Consider the following 21,894-nt stretch of genomic DNA (forward strand, 5'->3'; position numbering starts at 1 on the left):
AAGTCAACGTGCAGAGAAAATCGAAGCGAAATTCAGCACGCAATTTTTTGCAGAAGTGATGCGACTGTACAGTGTGTATGCATTTGAAGTGCTTAGTTGCTTTCACATGTGCCTGATGCTATTGCTTTCATGGCATGGGCCATTTCGGGACTGAGTGATCATGCCCCTGACTCCTAGATGCTGATGACTTTATTATTGGGAGCTTGTAATAACGTTTTGCCTTCTAGGTTAGCATAGGTTGTATGACTGTCGTCATGGTGTATTTTAAGGTTGTAGTATTTGGGCTTCATTGTAAAAAGGGTAAGCTTAATCTCAGTCCAAACTAAGAGCAATGAATGATTAAACAAATTACTAAATAGTGTGCTGCATGATTGATTTGTAGGATATCCCTTTTGCCAGACTGCCTAGATGCTTCTATTGCTATTAGCATATTTATCATGCAACCACTTTTATACCAAAACAGCACAGCAGTGCAGTCTGAAGAAAACATATTTTCTTCATCTTAGGAGTTAGAAGTATCACCTAATCTTGGAATGGTCTGCTGTGCTGTAACTGAAAAATGGTCACAATCGATTATTCAAACCCAGAGTTGAAGTTTAGTGGGAAGATTGGTGTAATGCATAAGAATCATGGATTTATTATTTGTTCAGATTATCATCCTCAGCTGGTATTTTAACATGTACCCCTGTACCCCTTCCAAAGTGTTCATATCTGCATACCTCCTAAAGGACCATATGGGGATAATGTCTGGATAATTATTCCATTTTAGTATGTGCACCTGTGCCCTGCCCCCCCCCCCCCCCTCCCTCCCCTTCCATAATGTGCACACTAACACACTAGACACAACCTGTGGTGTAACCAATCATTCCAGCTCTGGAAATGAAGTAATGCAGTGTTTTCTACTACCCAAATAACTTTGTCTCTTTGCAGTGATTTTTAAGCTTCTTGAATCCTCTTGGAGACTTACATTTCCATTAGCACCACACAGCTTGCCATTTAAAATATTTGAACTTGCTGTTGATATTGAAAACTCAGTGAAGCAGATGTGACATGTTCTACTGGAAAATAGGGGTCAACTGCTGTTGAACTGGAAGTAATCAATGATGACTATTTTTCCAGTGGGGTGGCTTCAGAATATAAAACAACGGCTGAAGAATAGCATAAATGATGTCTGCTGGGCTTCTGTAAACTTTCCTGACCTGAATAATGGATATAGTTGAAAGCTTCTATGGTGTATACCTACTATACTGCCAGAACCCTCGCTTCAAGGGCCGCACCTACATCGGCTATACGACCGACCCCAACCGGCGGATCAAGCAGCACAACAAGGGCCGGCATGCAGGCGGCGCCGGCCGCACCAGCAACCGCGGCCCATGGGAGATGGCGCTCATCGTGCACGGATTTCCCAACAGCATCGCCGCGTTGCGCTTCGAGTGGGCGTGGCAGAACCCGGCCCGCTCGCGCCGGCTGCGCCACGTGCCGGCCAAGCGGGCGCGCGAGGTCAAGTTCGACTACTGCCTGCGCGTGATGGCGGCCATGCTGCAGGCGGGCCCGTGGCGGCGGCTGCCGCTGACCGTACGCTGGCTGCGGCCCGAGTACCGGCGCCCGCTGCCCGCCGACTGCCTGCCGCCGCCGCACATGCCCGTCGTCCAGGGCGCCGTGCGGCCGGCCAAGGCCAAGGAGCGGACGGCGGCGGACGGCGAGCGGCTGGAGTGCGCGCTGTGCGGCGCCGGCGTGCCCGCCGCCGACGCGCTGACCTGTCTCAGCCCGCGGTGTCCGCTGGTGGCGCACCTCGTCTGCCTGGCCGACGAGCTGCTGCGTGGCTCCGCCTGCCTGCTGCCCGTGGAGGGCGCGTGTCCTGCCTGCGGCACGTCCCTCCTGTGGGGGGACCTGATCCGGAAGAAGAATGGCTGCTACGATTATCTGGACAATGATGGGGCCGCCGGCGAGAGCGGGGAACACTGGGCAGACTGTCTTAGTCAGGAGTGTCCGGACTTGGAACATTAGCATTGCGTGATATTTAAGTAGACGAATTTATGCGTGTCATTTTATAATGTTATGCCATGCGCTTTCGTCATATGTCTTGTATGCTCAGTAGAGGTCAGTCCGTTTTGGCCTCGGCACACCTTATCTCTTCTACTGGATGCGTCACTTTGTTCCGGGTGTGCATTTATTTCAAATTACAACATTTGTCATGCAGCAGTGCATGTAGAGAATGCTCCCGGAATGTAACAAAACTAAACTAGTGCTGAGGCCCCTGATTATTTGTTTTGGAGGGGGAGGGGGGGGGGAAGAAGAGAATGCTTCCGAACTGTCTCCTCTGGATGATAACCGTTTTGTCATGCTCGTGTTGTATGGCGTGGGGCTTTATCAATGATGTTGATTCAATGTGCTGTTTCGGAAATAAACCGATGCCTTCACAGCGGTATATCCAATCCTCATGTGCGTTAGCCAAAAGCGGAGATTTGAGGGATCTGGTTCCCTTTGTTTTAATGCTTGCGCGGGCTTTGTGGTGTTGTGGGTCAGACATGGATGGGCGGCGACAAACAGAGGGAGGGAGACTCCTGGCTATCTAGGGAGACCTAAGGCTAAGAGCCACTAAACTGAGGCAAAGTGTGGCCTGATGTTGGGGAGAGAGAACCTGCTCAACATACGTACAACATACGAAACATGCGTAGCTTGACACTCGTGACTAGGCAGGTAGGTAGGGACCGAGCACTGCTGGCTGCGCACACAGGTACGGACCGAGTACGGGGGTCTGTACTGCCGCAGACAGCAGGCTGGCCACGCTCGCCACTCGGACTAACGACGGAGGCACAACCACTGGCACAAGGTCATTTGAGATCAAAGCGCTTTGTGGTGGCTTTGAACTTACGGCTACCACGCACATCATCATCGTCATCATCATCGTTAAGTTTTACGCGATCTGCTCGCTGAATGAATACAGTTGCCACTGACGGTTTGTTCGTTTGGGACTGGGTGCGAAGACACGCCGATGTACATGCCGCCATATTGCGAATTAGTCTGGTAAGCATACCTTTCACTTCTCATACCATTCCATGTGTAAGGTTCGCCGCATGGGCTTGCAAAACACAATCATGTTCGCCATAAATTAATCCGTTACCAGCCCGTTGGTGGTATGCACATTATGCAAGCGGCATTCTTATTTTCTGTACGAATATTTCGATGTTCTGGTTGCAGAGCCGGCGCCACAGGGGCGGGGGGCAAAGCGGAGACCTGCCTCCCCTCCCCCCCCCCCCCCCCCCCCAGCTGCGAGCTGGGGCCTGGCGGGTGGCCGAACTGAAGGTTTTACTCAGTCTGTTCCGGGACTATCTCAGGCTATTCAAAGGTCTTCTTAGACCACGTGCGGCCCCTTTTAAGTTGAATGAGGACCCTGTCGTGCTAGAACAGCCTGCTAACCTCTGATGAAGGTCTTCTTAGGCTGGCGACTGACTGGGGCCCTCAGGACGGTGGAGCGCCTCCTAGGCCCAGCCGGGCAGCGGCGGATCCTGAGGGGACACGGAGTCATGCCACTTTGGGTCATCGACTCACAAGCGTTGAAGGGACTACCGGACCCTGTCCGGCGGTTCACCGGGCCCACCGCCACTAGGCCCTCGGCTCCATCATGGGATCCCACCACCACCGCCGGGTCCCTGTTCGGCGGTTTTGGAGGCCCCAGAGCACCCGAAGGATTGCACAGGGGCACTGTGTCACCCAAACAGCCATGGCCCAATTAGGTAGCTAAGGGTCTCCTCCGCGCGACCGGGAGATATCTAAGGACGACCGAGATCCATTGGGTCAAGCCAGGGGTCCTAGGGCAAACTGCTACCTTAGGACTAGCCAAGAGTTTCTCAGTTCGAACGGGGACCCGTTGGTCAGACCGAACGAAATCCTTCTGGATCGGGGTAAAGACTATTGTCAGGCTGACCGAGGGCCTCTCTTCTCAGACCAACTGAGGGGTGAGGGCCCACACCTTAACCAAGGACCTTTCCACCTGACCTGACCAGCCTTCAGGCGGTCGATATCGTGGTCGCTAGGTTGGATTCACACGTCCCCGAGTGTTCCTTGGTGGACACGCGTCACAAGGGGAACTTCGACAGACAGGTGTTTGTCGCGGTGTCATGGATCAGCCTGCCGTGATGTGTGACTGATGCAGTGTTATGTCAGTAGATTCTGCAACACTGGATGGAAGTTGCATGCATGCAAGCGGGAGTAGAATGCGATGTTGGCTGAAAATTGCTTTCAAATCGGACATTCACCTCGGTGTTTTGTGAACCTGGTGCTTTTTGTGTTTTATCGCATGCATCTATCGTCTGGGTCGTTGAAACCAATTAAGATTCTCAATATAACTGGACCGAGCTGGAAATACGGCTGCAATGCTTAGTATGCACTATTTTGAGTTCGGTTATAAGCGAGTGGTTATACGTGCGGAAACGAGAACAACAGAAACAACATAGGTGTACACTTTGTAATATTGCAGTCTGTAGCAGGCACTTTTTTGTCAAGGGCCCATTTTCTGCAAAAGCTGCCCTCCCCCGAACCGAAAATCCTCGGCGCTGGCCCGTCCGTTGCCCCTCAACATTGCACCGGGCGTCTAGCAGCCCGCCGTGAATCAAAGTCTTGGCGCTAGTGGCGTCACGCTGAAGTTGAAAATCACGGATGATGAAGACAATGAAACCAAAATCATCGTACTGTTTTACCTCTATGCGTCCTTAAGTGGGCAGACTTGGTAGAAGAGCCCTTTCCTAAATATTTGTAAGGGTCATCCACTTGCTATTGTATCATGACACAACATATTTATGATTTAAGTGACATATGAAGTTTCAAATGTTGTTGGTGTCACCTTATTTTTTTCGAGCACGCTCCTATCGGCATCGATGCGCCCGAGCGTGCACATGCATGCACCATTTAGTCGCCCCGTGTTAGACCGATACACTCCCAAACCTGCGCAGATGAGTCAAAACATGCCTCCAAGACAATGCATGGTGGTAATATTGCAATCGTGAGATGATGTTCTCGTATGGGTAAACGGTAGTTGAAACGCAACGTTGTGTAGTGGTTGGGATGTGTATGCACTTGTGGTATCTGTGGAATGTCAGACGGTGATATTCAGGGCGTGATGACGACAGATTTGAGTTAAAGCTGTTAAGAAATAGCTGGAGCAGTAGTTAAAAGCTCTAAGAGGAATCACTGTTAGAATATCACCCTCATCAGGCAATATCGTTTTGTGTTGAGCGGCTTGGTGTTCCAACTCCGTCCTGGTGGCTCAGTTGGTTAGAGCGCCTGCCTTCCGATTCACCCACCCGTGGCGTGGTGGGTTCGAGTCGCTTTAGGCGCTATTTGTCCTTGACAGGCATGGCCTGCGGCCGGTGGCAGCGGTCGCACTAAAAAGGTCAGTTGACGCCAGAGGGCAGGACGGACCGTGCCGAGCATTGCGGCACGTTAAGCTTCCGCCACGAAATTCTGCTGTTGCCTGGAATTGCGTGATCGGATGGTAGGGGTCAGGGCTCACACCACAAGCACTGCTTAATGGGAGTGCTGATCCCAGAAATCTATCCATTCAAAGGACTTGGATCAAATTTGTAAGAGAAAAACAACTCATTTTGTGCTAAATTCGATTTTCTTTATAAGCAGAGGAATACTTTCAAATTTGAATGATCTCACCAGTTACAAAGGTGGCTATGTCCCTGGATAAGAATCTAGGCTGAAAAAATCAACCATCTATGCTGGACACCTTTGTGACATGGATGCACTGCACCCCACTCTTATGTGCACCAGACTCTTGGTTTCATTTTTATACCTAAAGATTTTAACAATTTACAATGAGACTAAAGGATAACAGTTTTTGATTTTCCAGACTGGCTGCAAACTGTACAAGTGCCTGCTTTTTGCTTATGCTCAGTATCATTAAAGCTGCATAACATTTCATGGTGGAGTTCCAGGATGATCATGTGGACTGTTTTTGCTAGAATGCATCATTAAACTTAAGACAGCAATGAACAAGCAGGACTCTGTTTATTACTTGTACCTGACAGTGTCAAAGATGCACAACATGTTGTGGTGTGTTTCAGGGCTGACCATGGAGGCCACTTCTGCTGAGAATTGTTGTGAAGCTTTGGACAAGTTGACATCTATCTTATATGAAGGTAATGCATGGAAATGTAGAACATCATGTGTCATTGCTGTTTGAATCAAATTGTTGTGGGGCATGATTTTGTAATATTCTTATGTTCTGTGGTATTCATGGCTTAAAATAATAATTCAAGGTAGTCTCTGTAGTTCTGCTAGCATGTTTTGCAGGCTAACATGCCATGCTTGGTGCACATGTGCTGTACATACATGCACATCACTTCTTGCATGATCTGTTGTCCAGGAGAGAAGCCAGAATACCAAGATGCTCTGGAGCACAGACTGGCATTACTGACCAGCTGGATTCAGCTAGAAAGAAACAAAGTGCTCAAGGAGTCATTGGAGCACCTATTAGGATCAGATGATTTCCAGTCACAAGAGGAAAGTAATCCCAAGTAAGTTGAAACTTGTATTGCTGCCTTGTCATCCAACATGGTTTTCAGTTACTTGAAAAGTGCTGAACATTTGCTATTCTGTATGCTGTGATGTGCTGGTCTCAGTTGGCTGTGGCATAAGATATGCTTTGGCTTGAATTAAGGGCTCTCATGATGAAGCCATCACCACTGGCATAAGTGATGGACCCCTCCTTCCTATCTGCCTCTTTTCTCCAGCCTCACCACAAGTCCCTGTAGTTTCAGATTTTCCCTGACTGTGCTGGCCCTGCTGGAGTGCCTGCGTCGCGCGCTGGCGGCCGCGCGCGCCGGGCCGCAGCCGCCGGCGCCAGCAGGCGCGCCACCCGCCGGCGCGCTGAGCGTGGCGCGCCGGCGGGTGGCGGCGCGTGGCGTCCAGTTCGCGGTGGTGCTGGCGGTGCTGCCGGCGCTGCCGGCCGGCGCCGGCGTACCGCTCGAGCGGCGCTCCGAATTCTCCGGCGCCGTGAGGGCGGCCAGCGCACGCGCCGCCGACCAGTACCAGGTGAGTGTGCAGGCGTGGGCGACGGTGGGGTGTTCTGTGCTGTTGAGGATTCTTACAACTGGCAGCTCAATCACCAGTGTCTATGGCGGTTGTCACCCAACTTTAAAAAAATGAGGCAGGTTGAATCAGCAGAGGAGTCAAGGCTTGGCACTGGTTTGGGGTAGGTCGGGTGGCTCGCTGTCTCGGTCGCTCGCTCAGCCATTCTCTGCTTGGAGTTGTGAAGATGTTCACATATTATGCTAAGAACAAGCCTGAACAAAGGAAAAATACTGGTGTAGGTGACAGCTGTCCTGTGTGAAGAATGACTGTGTTGATAACAATCGTAGCTTGCTTGTGTAGCCCATGTCCTGGTTAACGTGGATAGCGTGAGCTGAACTCCTATATGATCTCATGCCCTCAGCACATCCCCGAACTCTCTCCATTATCTACGATCACACACGTCTTTTCTTCAGTCAATTTTTGAGCAAACAATTTGAAGAGCATCACTGCACTATATGCAAATGAAATAGCACGATTTCGTCCAATAATGTCATGCAGTCGTTGCCAAGCCGCACGGTGGCGTTAGCCGACCCCCCCCCCCCCCCCCCCCGCCTCACGCCACTCCTAACGCCGCGCCGCTTCAGCGTCGTGATCACGCGGTGCTGGCGCTGGAGCGTCTGCTCTCGCTGACCGAGGAGCCGGCGCTGGCGGACGCCGTGCTGGGCGCGCACCTGGGTGACCTGCTGGCGCTGCTGCTGCTGGTCACGGCAGCGCCGCTGGCCCAGCCGGGCAGCCGCGGCATGACGGAGCAGCGACGCAGCGGGCTGCTGCGCCAGCGCCAGCGCCTGGCGCCGCAGCTGCCGGCGCTGCTGGCGCGCGTGCCCGACAGCAGGGCCGTCCGCGAGCTGTTGCTGCTGCAGCGCTGCGCTGCTGAAGCGGTACGCGGCGCCGGCCCGGCCGACGCCGGTGCCGGAGGCAGAGATGACAGTGTCTGCTGTTGCCTCGTGCCGAGCCTTTTGTTGACCGATGACTCTTTGTTTTTTATGTTTTTATATTGTGACATGCTTCCGTAGACAGGTCTGCTTTTTGGCCAGTTTCTTCTGCTGCATGGTCATATAGGTCGTAGGTGACCATCTTTTAAATCACGAGCGTGTTAACGTACGCTATACCAAAATGTTAGTTGGATATGGAGATTACATGTGTACATTTCTTGTCAGATCAGGCCAGCGATCATCTTGTCCGATCCCTTTGGAAGCGTGTCGCGGTGCGTCGACGCGATATGATGCACCTTAATTAGGAGCATCTGTCCGTGTCTGTGTGCTCACGTCTCACGCGGCGTCGGTACCCGCAGCGCCCACCGCGCCGCTGGATGCACGAGCGCACCACCTGGTGGGTGTTCCAGTACGTGCGCCGGCCGGGCGGCCTGGCGCGCGTCATCGACGGTCTGCTCCAGTTCTGGGGCCAGGACCGGCTGGACGATGTCGAGCTGCCACGCCTGCAGGTGCGCTCCGGCCCGCGGCGCCCCGGCCCGCGGCGCCCCGGCCCTCGGCACCCTGGCCCTCGGCACCCTGGCCCCCGGCACCTTGCCCGCGGCACCCTGCCCACGGCGCCCGGCCTGTGGCACTCTGGCCCTCGGCACCCTGGCCCTCGGCACCCTGGCCCCCGGCACCTTGCCCGCGGCACCCGGCCCACGGCGCCCGGCCTGCGGCACGCGACACGCGGCCCGCGGCCCGCGGCCCGCGGCACACGGCACCCGGCGCGCGGCCCGTGGACCATCAGAGACGCTGTGCCGGTGCAGCAGCTAGCTCAGCGAGACCGTAGTTTGTGGTTGTCCGCGTGTAGGCGATTTTTGCTACAATGTTTGGTGCTTTGTATGTACTCATGCTCAAAATGGCTGGGCTGATTGGATAGACGTCTTGTTTCTGCCTTTAGTGGGCCTATTCAAGACCGGCCATGAACATCAATGACTGTTGTCTTGTTGCCTTCCTTCGTTTTCTTTTGGATTGTTAAATCACGCATTAGTAGACAACTCCACCCTGATTTCTGGATGACACCTCCAAAGGTGCCACTCCCATCGCAGCTGCTAACGCCGGCGGAAAGTCTCATTCTAAGTGATAGAGACGATTGCGTTCAGACAGACAGAAGCAATGCAATGATCTGCCATGGGGTCCGACGCACTGTCATCACTGCCGTCTTTTATTCCAGACATCTATGGGCTAATAAACTGTTGGGTCGCTGTGTTCTCACTGCTTAGTGCACGATCGCCACGTTCTGTTTCAGGCGGCAGCAGAGTTGTTGGTCTCGCCTCATCCCGATTTCAATAATGAGGAATATTTTACACATCTGGCTGCAGAGGTGAGCGGCATCAATAGTCCTGTTTACCGTATCTAAAGCTCTTATTACCGTATAAAGCTGCCTGTTTACTGTGTCTAAGCTTATTTAGTACACCTGTGCTTTTCGCAGTGATGATCTCCATCGACCCATTCATTGACTTGTTCTTTCGTGTGTCGTGTGATATGCACGTGTACGTAATGTGACATATTTAACGTTGCCCATCTATCTGCGTTTACTTTGTTAACTGAGATTACATGGTAAACAGGTGCACTGTATGTCACTTGTAAGCTTCTGTTTAATGGCATGCGCTTGAGATTATCAAAGTTGCGTTTGATATTGCCCACACACCTCGTAATTTCTCGCCAGCGTCCGTTGATGGCCGTGTGCCTAAGTTCATGTCCTACCTTGTCTTTACTGATTTTCCGAGTCAACTCGCGCCGTGTTGGCAGGTGCTCTCCCTGCTGCGGATCCCCCGCGCGGAGGTGCGCGTCACCACACTGCGCGTGGCTGGCGCGCTCACCAACTGTCTGTGGGACTCGCCGGCCGCCCGCGGCTGCGTGCGGTCCGGCATCCTGCAGCCGCTGCTCGGGCCACTGACGGCCGCCGAGCCAGGCGGGTCCACTGGGTCTGACGTCACGCCCACCCTACCGTCAGAGTGTGACGTCACTGACGGCGTGACGGCCGCCTGGCAGCTGCTTGTGGCCGGCCTGGAGCCGGACAGCGACTGCCTGGACGGCCTGCGGCCGTACGGCGCTGCCCTGTTCCAGTTGTTCGCGGCCGTGCACGGCGGTGTCAGTCATCTGCGCACGCCCTGTCGCGAGCTGCTGGAGCGGCTGCTGCGCCGACTAGGCCGCGGTCCGGACGTGCTGGACGCGGTGCTGCTGGGGCACGAGCTGGATAGCTGCCGACGCTTCGTCGCCGGCGACGAGGGCGGCGTCAGAACCGAGCCCGTGCCGCCGGACGAGGCCGACAACTGGCTGATCAGCGACGACGCCGCGGCGGCGGCGTTTGCGGCGCTGCTCGGCGGCGTAGACGCGCCGGACCTCGTCGCCGACGTGCTGGCCGCGCTTCTGGAGCGCATGCGGGACGTGATGACGCTGGACCTGGCTGCCGTGGGCGTGGCGCCACCGCTGTCGGCCGGCGACGCGCTGCGCGCCTGGGAGCAGGAACGCGGCGCGCGGCGCCTCGCCTTCCGCCGCGGCCTGCTGACGCTGCGCACGCTGGCCGCGTTGGCCGAGTCGGAGCAGGCGCAGCGTGGGCTGCAGGACGTCGACCGCCTGCTGCCCGTGATCGGTGCGCTGCTCGACGCGTTCGCGGCGGAGGCGGCTGAGCCGGGCTTGTTGCGTGAGGAGACGGCGTGCCTGGCGCTGGGCGTGCTGGCGGGCGCGCTGGCCGGCGAGGCCAGCACGTCGGCCGTGTGGGCGGCTGCGCGCCGTCTCCTACCGACGCTCGAGCGGCTGACTGCAGAGGCCGGCGCCGAGCGCGTGCGAGACATGGCCGCCGACGTGCGCGAGCTCATCCTCACCAACGGCGTGGTGGACCGGCACACGGTGACGGCCGAGCGGTACGGTGCGCGGTGCGGGGCGGCCGATCCGCGCACGGCCGAGACGGGCCAGCAGGGCCGGCCCGGCGGCGACCAGAGCCGAGCAGAGCCGCCGACGCCCCTCACCGGTCTCGACGATCGGTTATGTTTTGCTCGGACGCGGGAAAGCGGGCCGCCGCCGTCGCCGGGTGTCCCCGGCCCGCAGTCCCGAGCGGAGCCTCGTGCTGTCCCTGATGCGCCGCCGCCGCCGGGCTCTGCCCAGAGCGAGCCGGAACGCGAACCGCCGCCGGTCGCCGAGCTGACCTACCAGCGCGCCATGTACGACCTGGTGGACCCGTTGTTGCCGGTGCGCGCGCACGCGCTAATCGCGCTCAGCCAGCTGTTGGAGCGCCGAGACCCGGAGACGTGGCGCCACCGTCGCCAGCTGCTGCACGTGTTCCAGGTACGTACGGCGGCACGGACGAGCGTGAGGGGCGTGTTCGGATGGGCACTGATCATTGAGTGGAGTCAAGAGGCCCGGCGCCGGTAAGGGGCTGTTTCGGTTCAAATGAAGCGCATGCGGGTTGACGGATTCCGAGCGTGAAATGTGATCATTTGGCACTTGCGTTTTGTGGTCGTTGGATCGCGGCACGCCTGGCCGCGATCACCCGCTCTTTGATTTGTAAGGTTAGCACATGACAAACTGGACATTCCAGTTGAACGTTCTTTTGTTCGTGCCGATACCAGTCCGACGAGCTGAATGGTGCTGCGTTATCTGGCTGAACGTCCCGCACACACACAGACAACGCGCGCATACTTTGTGGGCCGAGCGTACAGTACCACACCCAACGACCCGCCCGCACGGCACACACATGCACACGGAGAACGCGATGCGCCGGCGAACCTCTGTGGCTGCGCCGGTGACGCCGGCGCGCTCTGACGGCCGCCTGGCGCTGGCGCCGCAGGAGAAGCTGTCCGACGACGACTCTTACGTGTACCTGGCGGCGGTGCGCGGCCTGGCGTGCCTGGCCGACCTCTGCACGGACCAGGTGGTGGCCGGCCTGTGCCAGCAGTACACGGCCGCCGAGCGCGACCCAGACACCCGGCTCAAGCTCGGCGAGGCCATCGTGCTGATGGTCCGCAACCTCGGTGAGACGCGCACTGGGCCGGGGTACCGGCGGTGAGCGGGTGGTCGAGGGCAGGTGTGGAAGGCAAGCTGGAGTCGACGCGTCTTAGGAATGGGCTGTCGCGGAAAAGATCGGAGGAAAGGAAGACAATTTTGTGGATGTTGCGGCTTGCCAGCGTTGATGTTGCAGTGGTTTGTGAGCTGATGAATTCATTTTCGGTATATTTGGCACGTTCTTTTTGGATCGCAAAACCAATTTTCGCGCAACATTGTCGTGAAGAAGTATTCCCTCGTCTCTATCCTCTTGCGGCCTAAGCACTTGTACAGTGGACTGAATTACTGTCGTGGCAAATCGTATGAGAGCGTGGAGTAGGTACCTATTTGTATGTGCAATGATATGTTAATGCACGAATTCCACTTACGTCGAAGCCTAGTAACGTAGGCTTTGGCTCGTAAACTTCAGTGAGGATCATCATCTCCAAATGTTCGCGGCACGCATGTCGGTAAAGTTTTGAACGGCACGGCGAGCTCTTGCGGTTGGAATTTGGAATTGACATGGCATCGGGAGATCCGTGGGCGGCGACGTAAGTCTTATAAATGGTGATGTCTGTGCCTGTCTTGACCCTCTTGTGAGTGGAATGGTCAGAATAATTGACTTCCTGTGTGCCGTAGGTGACCCAGATGCCCTTTCTGTTGGCATGTACGATGATGTATAGTCCCGTGCACTCACTGCGGGGTACACTTAAATAGCCGCAGGCCGCGCCCTTACCCATGTCTAGCACATCCTGCAGCGAACCCATCGTGGCCACGCCGACAGCCGCCCGGCGGCAGTCGCCGGCGGGTCAGACGGCGGTCCTCGTCCGGTGCGGAGGGCTGCGAGCCCGGCGCCGGCGGCTCCGTGACCTGTCGACGCGCCCCGTGACCTGCCGACGTGTCCCCGTGACCTGCCGACGTGTCCCCAGGCGACATGGCGCCCCGGTACCGGGAGCGGCTGCTCGGCACCTTCCTGGCCGGCTGCCGGGATGGCGACCACCTGCTGCGCGCCTCCAGCCTCTCCAGCCTGGCCGAGGTGTGCCGCCTGCTGCGTTTCTCGCTGGCCGGCGCCGTGCACGAGGTGGGTGGGTTGCCGTGGCGGCGTCCCGCAGGTCTTGCCGGTCGCTGGCCGGTACTGTGCACGGGGAGGGGGGTGCTGCGGCGGCATTCCGCACGCGGTCTTGCCAGTGCGGGGTGGAGCGTGTGAAAGGCTCCGCCGGCTCGTGGAGGTTGGAGGTTCGTGATGTACGGTGTGGTGTTGCGTGACAGTCTGTGACGTGTGATGTGATGTGATGCTGACAACGGCGGAGTTGGTCGGGAAACATTTCGCACAGCGGTCCTTCACAGGACTTGCTGTGGGTTTTTTAAGACACATGGTCCTGGGGTCATTGGAGCTTAATGAGTGTTACGCCAGGCGTCATGGGTGTAGCTCAGCAATCAACACGCTGTGAGTCAGTGCAGGAAATGACTGAATGTACCGAAACGCCCTTGCCATTCCGCGTAGTCTCCGTCATTCGTCAACATTCCGCGTATTCTCCGTCATTCGTCAACAGTTAGTATGACATGAAATAGTTAGACGCTGGTGTGTAAAGATTTGAAGCGGTGTGAAAAATGTGGTAGTGTCCAACCAGCTCGCCGAAGTAGGTCTGATAATTCAAACCGGAAGTCATGTACCGGCGATTCATGTGGCTCAGCTTATAGAGTGGGAGAGGTTTGGCCACAAGGATGTGGGGAGGGGGGCTAAACGAAAGGAGTGGGGGGGGGGGGGAGGGCTAGCCCAGAAACGACGCTTAATGTTTGGTCAGAATGGTCGGTTGGCACCTGGACAATGGGGATCATGCCGGCACGGGGTGGCCGTGTCGTGGCGCTACATTGTACGGGAATATCCTGCAATATTCCTATGCGAAAGGGCTGGGCAACGCGTTATATGTTTGCTGTGTGTTTGCTGTAAATCCCCAGGGATGTAGTAGGTTACAAGTTATACTTAGCAAGGTCGCGAGGCTTCTGCTTGGGAACCATTTACCATTTTTTTAGGAACCGCAACCGGCTATTCCGTTTCAAAAGTACTCAAAGGCTGTGAGTGGTGTCAATTTTAGCTTGTGAAGCGGGTCCCGGTTTTTTATAGGCTGTTCACGCGGCAAACCTGGCCCGAAGCTTGCGTTCTGACATATGTTGGCATCGTCGCCAGTCGTGACAAGCGTCGAGGTAACACTAGTCGCCGGGCCGCTATCCTTATGTGGGATGCTAACCGTGCCACATTCGCTGTTGTGAAACACCCACGTATATGCGTACCTTACGCGTCTGTCGCTATAATGGGTCGCAGTTGTGACGCAAACCTCTGCCGCTGGTGATCGAGGTGCGTTGAGGGGTGCTTCGCCAACCCAGCGCGTCAGCTCGTGTGTCAAGGTGACGTGCTTCTAACAAATAAGTGCGTGACTGTGCTAAGCGCGTGCGGTGCTCCCCTGGTCCCCGCGCTCGATGATTTGCGGAGGCGCGGGCCCAATCGTTTCGCCTATGTCGTAAGCAGCTCATGGCCTATGGTGCTAGGCGTTGTGTGGCCACTCAGCAATGCTGTGACGCGCGCGTGATGTGCCGCCGCCTCAGATCTTCAGCTGCCTGTCAGCTCTGCTGGACACGGACCCGGCTCTGGAGGTGCGCCGCGCCGCCGTCCTCGTGCTCGCGCAGCTGCTCACCGGACTCGGCGTAGACGCCCTCAAGGTAGTAACAGACGGACTCCGCATGGGGACTGGGCAGGCGCGGGCTTTGGCAGCGAGAGTGAGCAGTGTTTGGCAGTGCACACTGGAACTTGTACTGATGAAAGTGGTCACATACACCGATTACCTTGATCCGTACGCTGTTCACTGCTGTGGGTTGTGGATGGAGATGTGATGTTCTTATCGCAGGTACGGTCGCAGGTATATCCCCGTAAATGTGGCAGGGTTCCTATCTTTTGTTCACAATTGGCCTGTTCCTGTGGAAGGCGATGTCAAAGCCTTTTCGGAGACGTTCATCACGATTTTCAGTCGCCTGTCGTCTGCTCCTTTCGCACCGCAGTATGGGAGGCTGGGGCCCTGAGAGTATTATGACTCGAGCTGTACTTGTGGTGAGAGGAAGCCATAGCGCACCATGTGCGTTCGATGTGCGCAACATATCGATGTTTCGAAAGTCAGGTTAAAATTACGTTATGCTTTAGAAAGGGAGCGATGAGTGGTGCCATGAGGTTAGCCCTCAACACATTCTGTGATTTGCCCGGAGCGGGACGCAAGCTTTCCACTGACGGAATATGTCTTCTCTTCGAAAGGGGGCTTCAGTTGATGTAACCAGATCGCAGAACAGCTACAGTCGCTCGCAACATATTCCTGGCCTTGGCTAAAAACCATCTCGTGGGCGGGTCTTAAATCAATTAGTTTGAGGCACATTCCGTTCTGTGTGGTTCAATTATGGCATTGTCAGCGATGACGCGGGCGGGAAAGGCTCTGATTGGCTAGCGGGTCGCGCGTAACGTCTGCGGTGGCCACGTGTCTGAATGTGATTGGTTGGAACTTTTGGATGCGATGGGATGAGCACCGAATGAAAGTGAGTCTTACCCGTGCAAAATAGTATATGGCGAGCGCTTATCATAACAAAAATAAACGCCGGGGCATCCGGCCGCTTTCCGTTTTAGCATGCTTTATTTTCTTCAGATCATCCTCAGAGATGAAGCGTCCTCCTTCAAATCCTAGGAGATTAAAAACGGACCAGGCAGTGCATGCTTACATATATATATATATATATATATATATATATATATATATATATATATATCTTATAGCTATAGGGGCCGCTGATAGCGGCCACCTCCCATCCGTCAGCTAACGCAGGCGTGCCGCGGCGACAGGTGCTGGAGGAGCTGCTGCCGGCGCTGTACCGGCGTCTGAAGGCGCTGCTGCGGCGGGAGCATGACCCGGCCCTGCTGCACCACACACAGACGGCGCTCGACCAGCTGGAGCTCGCCACGAGGCAGCTGCTGTTCCCCAGCCGGCGGCTGGAGAAGCGCATCACAGTGCTGGGCACGCCACAGTGACGGCCGCCGCCGGCGATGCTCACTGCTCACCCTTCGTACCTGACGGATGGTTTTCATAATACACCCTGCGCTTCAAGGGATGGTGTGAAGGAATATCGTATGGGGCCTCTAGCGAGCACAGATATCATCATCGGGAAAACGTGCTGAAATTAGAGATGCGTGCTGGTCTGGCAGGGGGACAAAGCCGGGGCTCTGGCGGTTTCGAAACCGAATGTGTATCTAGAACAAGGACATGAAGCCGAAGTCGAAGCCTTAGCCGTTAGCTTTGAACTTTGGAGTTACGTTGCGGAAGCCAGTGTGTTTTTAAAACGGGTCGAACCCCAAGCCAGCGAGCTTGAACTTTGAAATCCCGAAGCGGAAGCCACGGTCAGCGGCTTCGAACTTGGAAACGCGAAGCCAAAGCCGAACGCATCATTTTGAAATCACGAAGTCGAAGCCGAACTCGGATCTAGTGTACGCGGTTTTACGAAAATAAAACCATTATTGCATCTGCTAAAACTATAAGATCATGAAATGCCAAGGCCGACGAACTGATTAAGACAAGGGTAACTTTTACGGATGGGTATTTCTATACGAGCACCAAACCATTGGAGCTCGGCAATCAGTATGCCAGGAGTTGCTGGTTAAACCACGCTATCAAGCAAGAGTTGGTTGGCAAGAACAAGTTCAAGATATGCCCGTGTTCACCAGCGGGGACGTGGTCATAAGTAACCATGGACACGGCTTTATACGTCAAGTTCAGGCGTAACGCAGTGTTCGCTTGTTAAAGTCGTTCAGCCAGTGCCTCCTGATATATCGAAAGCGTTCTATATTGGCCGCATAAGAACTCTTGTCGTTATGCAAACCGTCGTCCGATTAGCAGATGCTATGCAACATGTTTGTCCCGGTGACTCAGTTGGTTAGAGCCTCTGCATTTCAATCGACTCACCCGCGGCGGGACTGGTTGTAATCCCTTTAGGCGCTCGCTATTTGCCCTCGACAGAGATGGCCTGCGACCAGCGGCAGCGGCCGGGCTTAAGGTCAGTTGGCGTTGGAGGGCAGGACGGACCGCACCGAACATTGCGGCACGTTAAACGTTCGCCACCTAAGCCTGCCTTTGCCCTGGAATTGCGCGATCGAGTGGTGGTCAGAGCCCACAAAACAAGCGCTGCTCAACGTACGCGCTGATACCAGAAATCCATCCACTCAAGAGGTTCGGTTAAAATTTTTAAAAACAAATATATGATTGTCATTACGGAAAATGTTGCATTACCAGTCGTTAAGGAAGATGTCGGATCATCAGTCATGATATATGTTGGATTATCCGTTATTGCGGCAAATGCCGGATCGACGCCCCTGCGCCCTGACGCCGAAGCTGCAATTTAAAAAATGACAACCAAAGCCAAACGTTTCAATTTGCACAAAGCCGAAACCGGGGCAAGCCGTGGAAAATGGTGCAAAGCCTAAGCTTGTGGGAATGACATCACCGAATCCGAAGCCATTAGAAAAACGGTCGTTTCTCGCATCCACTTTCTCTGCATGCTTGACAGTGGTCTTATGTAGTATTCACAGCTTGGTATCCGTAGCTTGTCTTTTATCCTTGTTCGTGCCATACCATCACGTACAAGAGCCGATCATCGTGTATTCCCGGTGACACTCACACCACGGCTCTGCTGAACACGTGCTCGGCTGCGCCGGCTACACAAGTCGCCGACAGCCGGGCCACCGCCAGCTACACGCAATAAGACTATATTTCGTTCACACCACATGTCTCGCTTGTGTACACCTCACAGTGGCCGCGGGTCCGGGGGATCCCGGGCCGCGCGGCGCCTCCTCCCGGACACGCTGCCACCGCAGCCGCCGCTACTCCAGCGCCGGCAGCGGCTTGCCCTCCACCAGCTTGAACCAGTGACCGCACTCGCAGCGCTTGGGCTCGCCGGCCTTCAGCCACATGTAGTTGACGCAGGTGGCGTCCTCCTCACACACGCAGCCGACGATGCGGCACTCGAACCGCGACGGGATCAGGTTCGGGTTGTCCTTGGTGCCGGCGCCGCGGTAGTAGAGGCCCATGTCGAACGGGTCCTGTCGGGCAACGGACCATGGTTAATCATCGGGCCGGTGGCGGCGGTGGCGGCGGTGGCGGCGAGGGGGGGGGGGGGGCGGGGTGCATAATGGCCGGAGTGACCGCCAGCCGCGTGGTACTCACGGGCGATGAGGACAACAGCAACAACATTTGACGTGAACAGAAACGTACTTTGCAACTAGCATCTTTCCAGAGACGGCGGCGCACATAAATCAACGAACGCGTCTCGCATGTGACCCGACCCAGCACACCAACCAAGCATTGTTAAGCAAGCTGGGGTGAGCACGTAAGGTGGCGTTGCAGGAAGCAGAGCAACACGCGCACACAGGCGACGGCCAATGCCGACCACTCGCACACCACCTGCCCAACTCACATTGTTACCCGCCCGCCGGGCGAGCATCTCCTGCTTCTCGAAACCGGTCGCGTGCTCGAACGGGTCCGGCATCACTGCAACGGAGGAAGACGTGTGTGACGCTTGTGAAGGCTGCCACCCAGCACCAGGCATGCTGCTGGTTGTGACAAATTGAGGCAGCTTTTTTAGCTGAGACAATTTGGTACCACATATTTCTTTTGGTGACACAAAAAAGCAATGACACTAGGCAGGATCATGTACGTACAATACACAACCTGTGGTTATGAACTCGTGAGCACATGATGGTTGCAATCTTACAGGAGGAAAATGATGAGTGCACAAATACTTCAAATGACCTAAATGTTTCAGTGCATCATTTTTTCAGCCTGTATCAGCAATGGGTAGAAATGAAACAACATGCTGCCAACCAACTGCAATGACTGATAACTCATAGGCAAAAGCACGCATCAACAGTATCCCTTGTTTGTCTCACACTGGACCTGCATGACATGTTTTATATTCTTCTTGACTGCAGGCTATTTTCAACAATGAAATGCATTAAGATAATGCCAATACTTTCACAAAGTCATGGAAGGTGCCAAACCTACCAACTCAACTACTTTCAGAGCCACTCATAATAAATATTGGCATACACAACTTAGCAAATGCCTTGACACCTAAGATTTCCTTGCATGAGTTACCAATGTTTTGTTGGGCACTTTGATTTCCAGTTCAGAAATGTTGGAATTTATTGTAATTACCACCACAAGCTGGCAATCTATATCCAGATACACAATCTGCCTGCAATAACCATGGTGGCAGACCATCATTAGACATGCAACAATTATGTTGAAAATCCATCATTAGGGAAGCAATGATTATGTTGAAAATAATATTTGTCACGGCCAACTATATTTTTTTTTGCTGTCCAGCCTTTTCCAGGCCACCATATTGCTGGTATGTTGTCACCCAGTTACTATAAACCTAATCTCATGAAATTAGTCATCATTAGCCACCAGCCAAATCAAACAGGGCCAAGCTGGTTGTAAAAGAAAAACAATAAACAAGAGAATATGTGTGAATGGTAAAAAAGTTTGTCATGAAAATAGTAAATTAAAAATATATAAGAAAACATGAGTGCTAACTAACCTAATTTGCAGACTTGGGCTTGGGCACTGCTGGACTATGGGCTGGGCCAAAGCTTGCCCTGAACCTGACAGGAAGGGGTCTGCACCTCTGGATATTGGGTCAGGGTAAAACATAAACTTAAACCCTATTAAGGCCCTCTGCCTCCCAGCTCCATGGAAGGTGGGATCAAGGCTAAATTGCCTTCTAACATGGGAAAGCATTGGTATATTGGTGGCCAAACTGAGAACTAACTTGTCATACATTGGTGTATAATTGAACTGTGTGCCTGGTATAACCACTGAAAGCTTGCATAACTATGCTTGGTTTAATACTCTGCTGTTGAGATCGGATAACTCGCGTGTTGCATGGCTAACATCATGTTTTCTACAGGACAAATATTAATGATGTATGCAGAGTCATCAAAATTTTGTCCCTCATTTGAGGAGCTATTTAGTATTAAAGGGAGTGTTTTATAATTGAACGATATTGGAAAAAGCATCAGGTATCACAGAACAAGCTTAGCTATAGCTATTGGTATAGTTTTAAAGTAGAAAAGACTGTTTTAGATAGTGCAAATATGTTAATAGCATGCTCCTTGATGTGTTATGGTTTGATTGCATATCTTATCTTGCATAAGTGATGGATAGCTGCTGGATAGTCATTATATCTGGAAATCACTCTCACCAACACTAGGTATAAATGCCTTAACAATTATATTTTTCTTAGCCTTGATCACAACCTCATTTATGGAATGGCAGGATTTGAATGACATTGCTACATCATAAATGTTGAGGTGACTTTGAAATACTCTCCTCATCTGGCATGTAGCTCAGAAATAAGAAGGGCTTAAGTTTCATGAAGAGCAGGAATGTGAACAGCACCAAAAGGTCCTCAACATGGCTTTTTCAGTTTAAACCCCACATAAATGTGGAACACTTTTCTAATTAATTATATCTACTGTGGCTCCACATTAAGTACTGCCTGGCCAGTCTAAAGAACCCATCTTCTGTGCAACAGGCCTATGTGACACCAGTACTCTGGACCCTAAGCTCATGTATGTAAAAGCCAGGCCAGGTCAAACTGCAGCAAAAATTCAATCACTTTTGCCTACCAAATATTCCTGGAGTAGTTTAGCCTCAAATAACCTCAGGAACATCATAATTCCCTGAAATAGGCTGATAATTCTCTGACATTGATGGCAGCCATGCCCCAAACTTTGAGCACTCAGTATTACATCATACATGTGATGCAATTTCTGTTATAATGTCACTGCCTGCGATGGAGAAGTGCAGCATACAATGGATTTTTATATTCTGCCTGACAGGTCCATTTTAGAGTGATATCATATCACAACATTCAGAAAAACTGCCCTCCAATAATTGAACCATTTCATTCGAAAAGAATAAATGAGTGGATGACATGCTTATGCAACAGCGGGGAACACGCATGTAGTGCACCCAATGGCAACCCCATCATGCCATTAACTTGTCACTTTGTGGCATACAGTCGTCTAAGAGCAATTTTCAACTTAAACAGAACTTGGAACTATCAAATGGCGTGAAACATGCCAATTTATCCCTACATCATCTTTTCGACACCATGCGGCGCTCAAGCGGCAGACATTTGCGACAGACGTTAACCAAATAGCAATATCTCACTTTTGTCACATTGTGTGGCTGATACGCTGAGATATCTTCGGGTGGAGAGGCAAATTCCCCGGCGGACAGAATTCAGAGCCATTTTGCAAAATCCAACTGTCTTCACAACGGACGGCGCCCAGACACCGCCGCGGCCACCAATTCCCCGAGGTAAGGAAAATGAGTCGCCTCTCTATCTGAAAATTATATTCCACATCACTATCTCACCAGCTGATGGTGGGTGCTAGGCAGCGAAATTCAAGGAATATGCGTTTCTAGCCTAAGGTAGATAAATGTCAGGAAAATCATATCTGTTTTCATTTGTTCTGTTATTGTCATCAACTTTAAGAATATGAGTGAGTTGCGTTTAACTCGTTTACAATGATGTGATTGGTATAAGGCAAGCACTGTGCCTTTTAGGTCCTTTCTGCTTTTTCATATTGAAATGTACTGCGTGTTTAGAACGTCATTGAAAGGTGAATACCATACGTGGAGAGTAGAATCGTTCACCGTGGGAACTTAATTTCTATGTATTCTCCTTTACATGAAGTCAGTGTTACCACCTGCAAAGAAAATTACTTGCGTCGTTTGATTAAAAACACCTAGCTCAATGGAGC

General features: G+C 53.3%; 3 protein-coding genes and 2 long non-coding RNA genes across 5 annotated transcripts in view; 4 read left to right on the forward strand and 1 right to left on the reverse strand.

Annotated features, from left to right (window-relative positions):
* The window catches only part of LOC119099477 (structure-specific endonuclease subunit slx1-like), a 16,550-nt gene extending 14,260 nt beyond the window's left edge, over nt 1–2,290 (forward strand). Inside the window, exon 2 of the mRNA XM_037222636.1 lies at nt 1,120–2,290. Coding sequence (XP_037078531.1) covers nt 1,207–2,007 — 801 coding nt within the window. The 5' untranslated portion in view covers nt 1,120–1,206 and the 3' untranslated portion in view covers nt 2,008–2,290. The remainder of the gene's footprint in view (nt 1–1,119) is intronic.
* A 3,048-nt stretch (nt 2,291–5,338) lies between these two features.
* LOC119098530 (uncharacterized) lies at nt 5,339–6,828 on the forward strand. The gene is made up of 4 exons (XR_005094253.1): nt 5,339–5,392; nt 6,072–6,146; nt 6,374–6,524; nt 6,762–6,828. It is a non-coding gene; the product is annotated as an uncharacterized LOC119098530 (long non-coding RNA).
* Nucleotides 6,829–8,412: 1,584 nt separating this feature from the next.
* LOC119098535 (uncharacterized) lies at nt 8,413–9,898 on the forward strand. The gene is made up of 3 exons (XR_005094254.1): nt 8,413–8,521; nt 9,301–9,375; nt 9,804–9,898. It is a non-coding gene; the product is annotated as an uncharacterized LOC119098535 (long non-coding RNA).
* A 1,301-nt stretch (nt 9,899–11,199) lies between these two features.
* Nucleotides 11,200–16,406, forward strand: Tango6 (transport and golgi organization 6). The gene is made up of 5 exons (XM_037221490.1): nt 11,200–11,339; nt 11,842–12,025; nt 12,965–13,116; nt 14,640–14,753; nt 15,913–16,406. Exons 1-5 carry the CDS (start codon nt 11,214–11,216, stop codon nt 16,096–16,098), a joined length of 762 nt encoding a protein of 253 aa, XP_037077385.1. The 5' UTR covers nt 11,200–11,213; the 3' UTR covers nt 16,099–16,406.
* Nucleotides 16,407–17,699: 1,293 nt separating this feature from the next.
* On the reverse strand, nt 17,700–21,452 carry LOC119098534 (cytochrome c oxidase subunit 5B, mitochondrial-like). The gene is made up of 3 exons (XM_037221491.1): nt 21,299–21,452; nt 18,534–18,607; nt 17,700–18,159 (listed from the first exon to the last, which is right to left on the reverse strand). Exons 1-3 carry the CDS (start codon nt 21,378–21,380, stop codon nt 17,941–17,943), a joined length of 375 nt encoding a protein of 124 aa, XP_037077386.1. The 5' UTR covers nt 21,381–21,452; the 3' UTR covers nt 17,700–17,940.
* Between the last annotated feature and the right edge of the window lie 442 nt (nt 21,453–21,894).

The sequence above is a fragment of the Pollicipes pollicipes genome, unplaced genomic scaffold, assembly GCF_011947565.3.
Source record: "Pollicipes pollicipes isolate AB1234 unplaced genomic scaffold, Ppol_2.1 Scaffold_4740;HRSCAF=5597_pilon_pilon_pilon, whole genome shotgun sequence".
NCBI lineage: Eukaryota > Metazoa > Arthropoda > Thecostraca > Pollicipedomorpha > Pollicipedidae > Pollicipes > Pollicipes pollicipes.

What these genes read in the sequence shown, in the direction of transcription:
- Tango6 (XM_037221490.1), top strand. Translation starts at nt 11,214, where the DNA reads ATGTACGACCTGGTGGACCCGTTGTTGCCGGTGCGCGCGCACGCGCTA. An exon ending in GCTGATGGTCCGCAACCTCG is followed by an intron (nt 12,026 to 12,964) that starts GTGAGACGCGCA and finishes ACGTGTCCCCAG; the next exon opens with GCGACATGGCGCCCCGGTAC. An exon ending in TGGCCGGCGCCGTGCACGAG is followed by an intron (nt 13,117 to 14,639) that starts GTGGGTGGGTTG and finishes CCGCCGCCTCAG; the next exon opens with ATCTTCAGCTGCCTGTCAGC.
- LOC119098534 (XM_037221491.1), bottom strand. Translation starts at nt 21,380, where the DNA reads ATGGCTCTGAATTCTGTCCGCCGGGGAATTTGCCTCTCCACCCGAAGA. An exon ending in AGCCACACAATGTGACAAAA is followed by an intron (nt 18,608 to 21,298) that starts GTGAGATATTGC and finishes CCTCCGTTGCAG; the next exon opens with TGATGCCGGACCCGTTCGAG. An exon ending in CCCGGCGGGCGGGTAACAAT is followed by an intron (nt 18,160 to 18,533) that starts GTGAGTTGGGCA and finishes GTTGCCCGACAG; the next exon opens with GACCCGTTCGACATGGGCCT.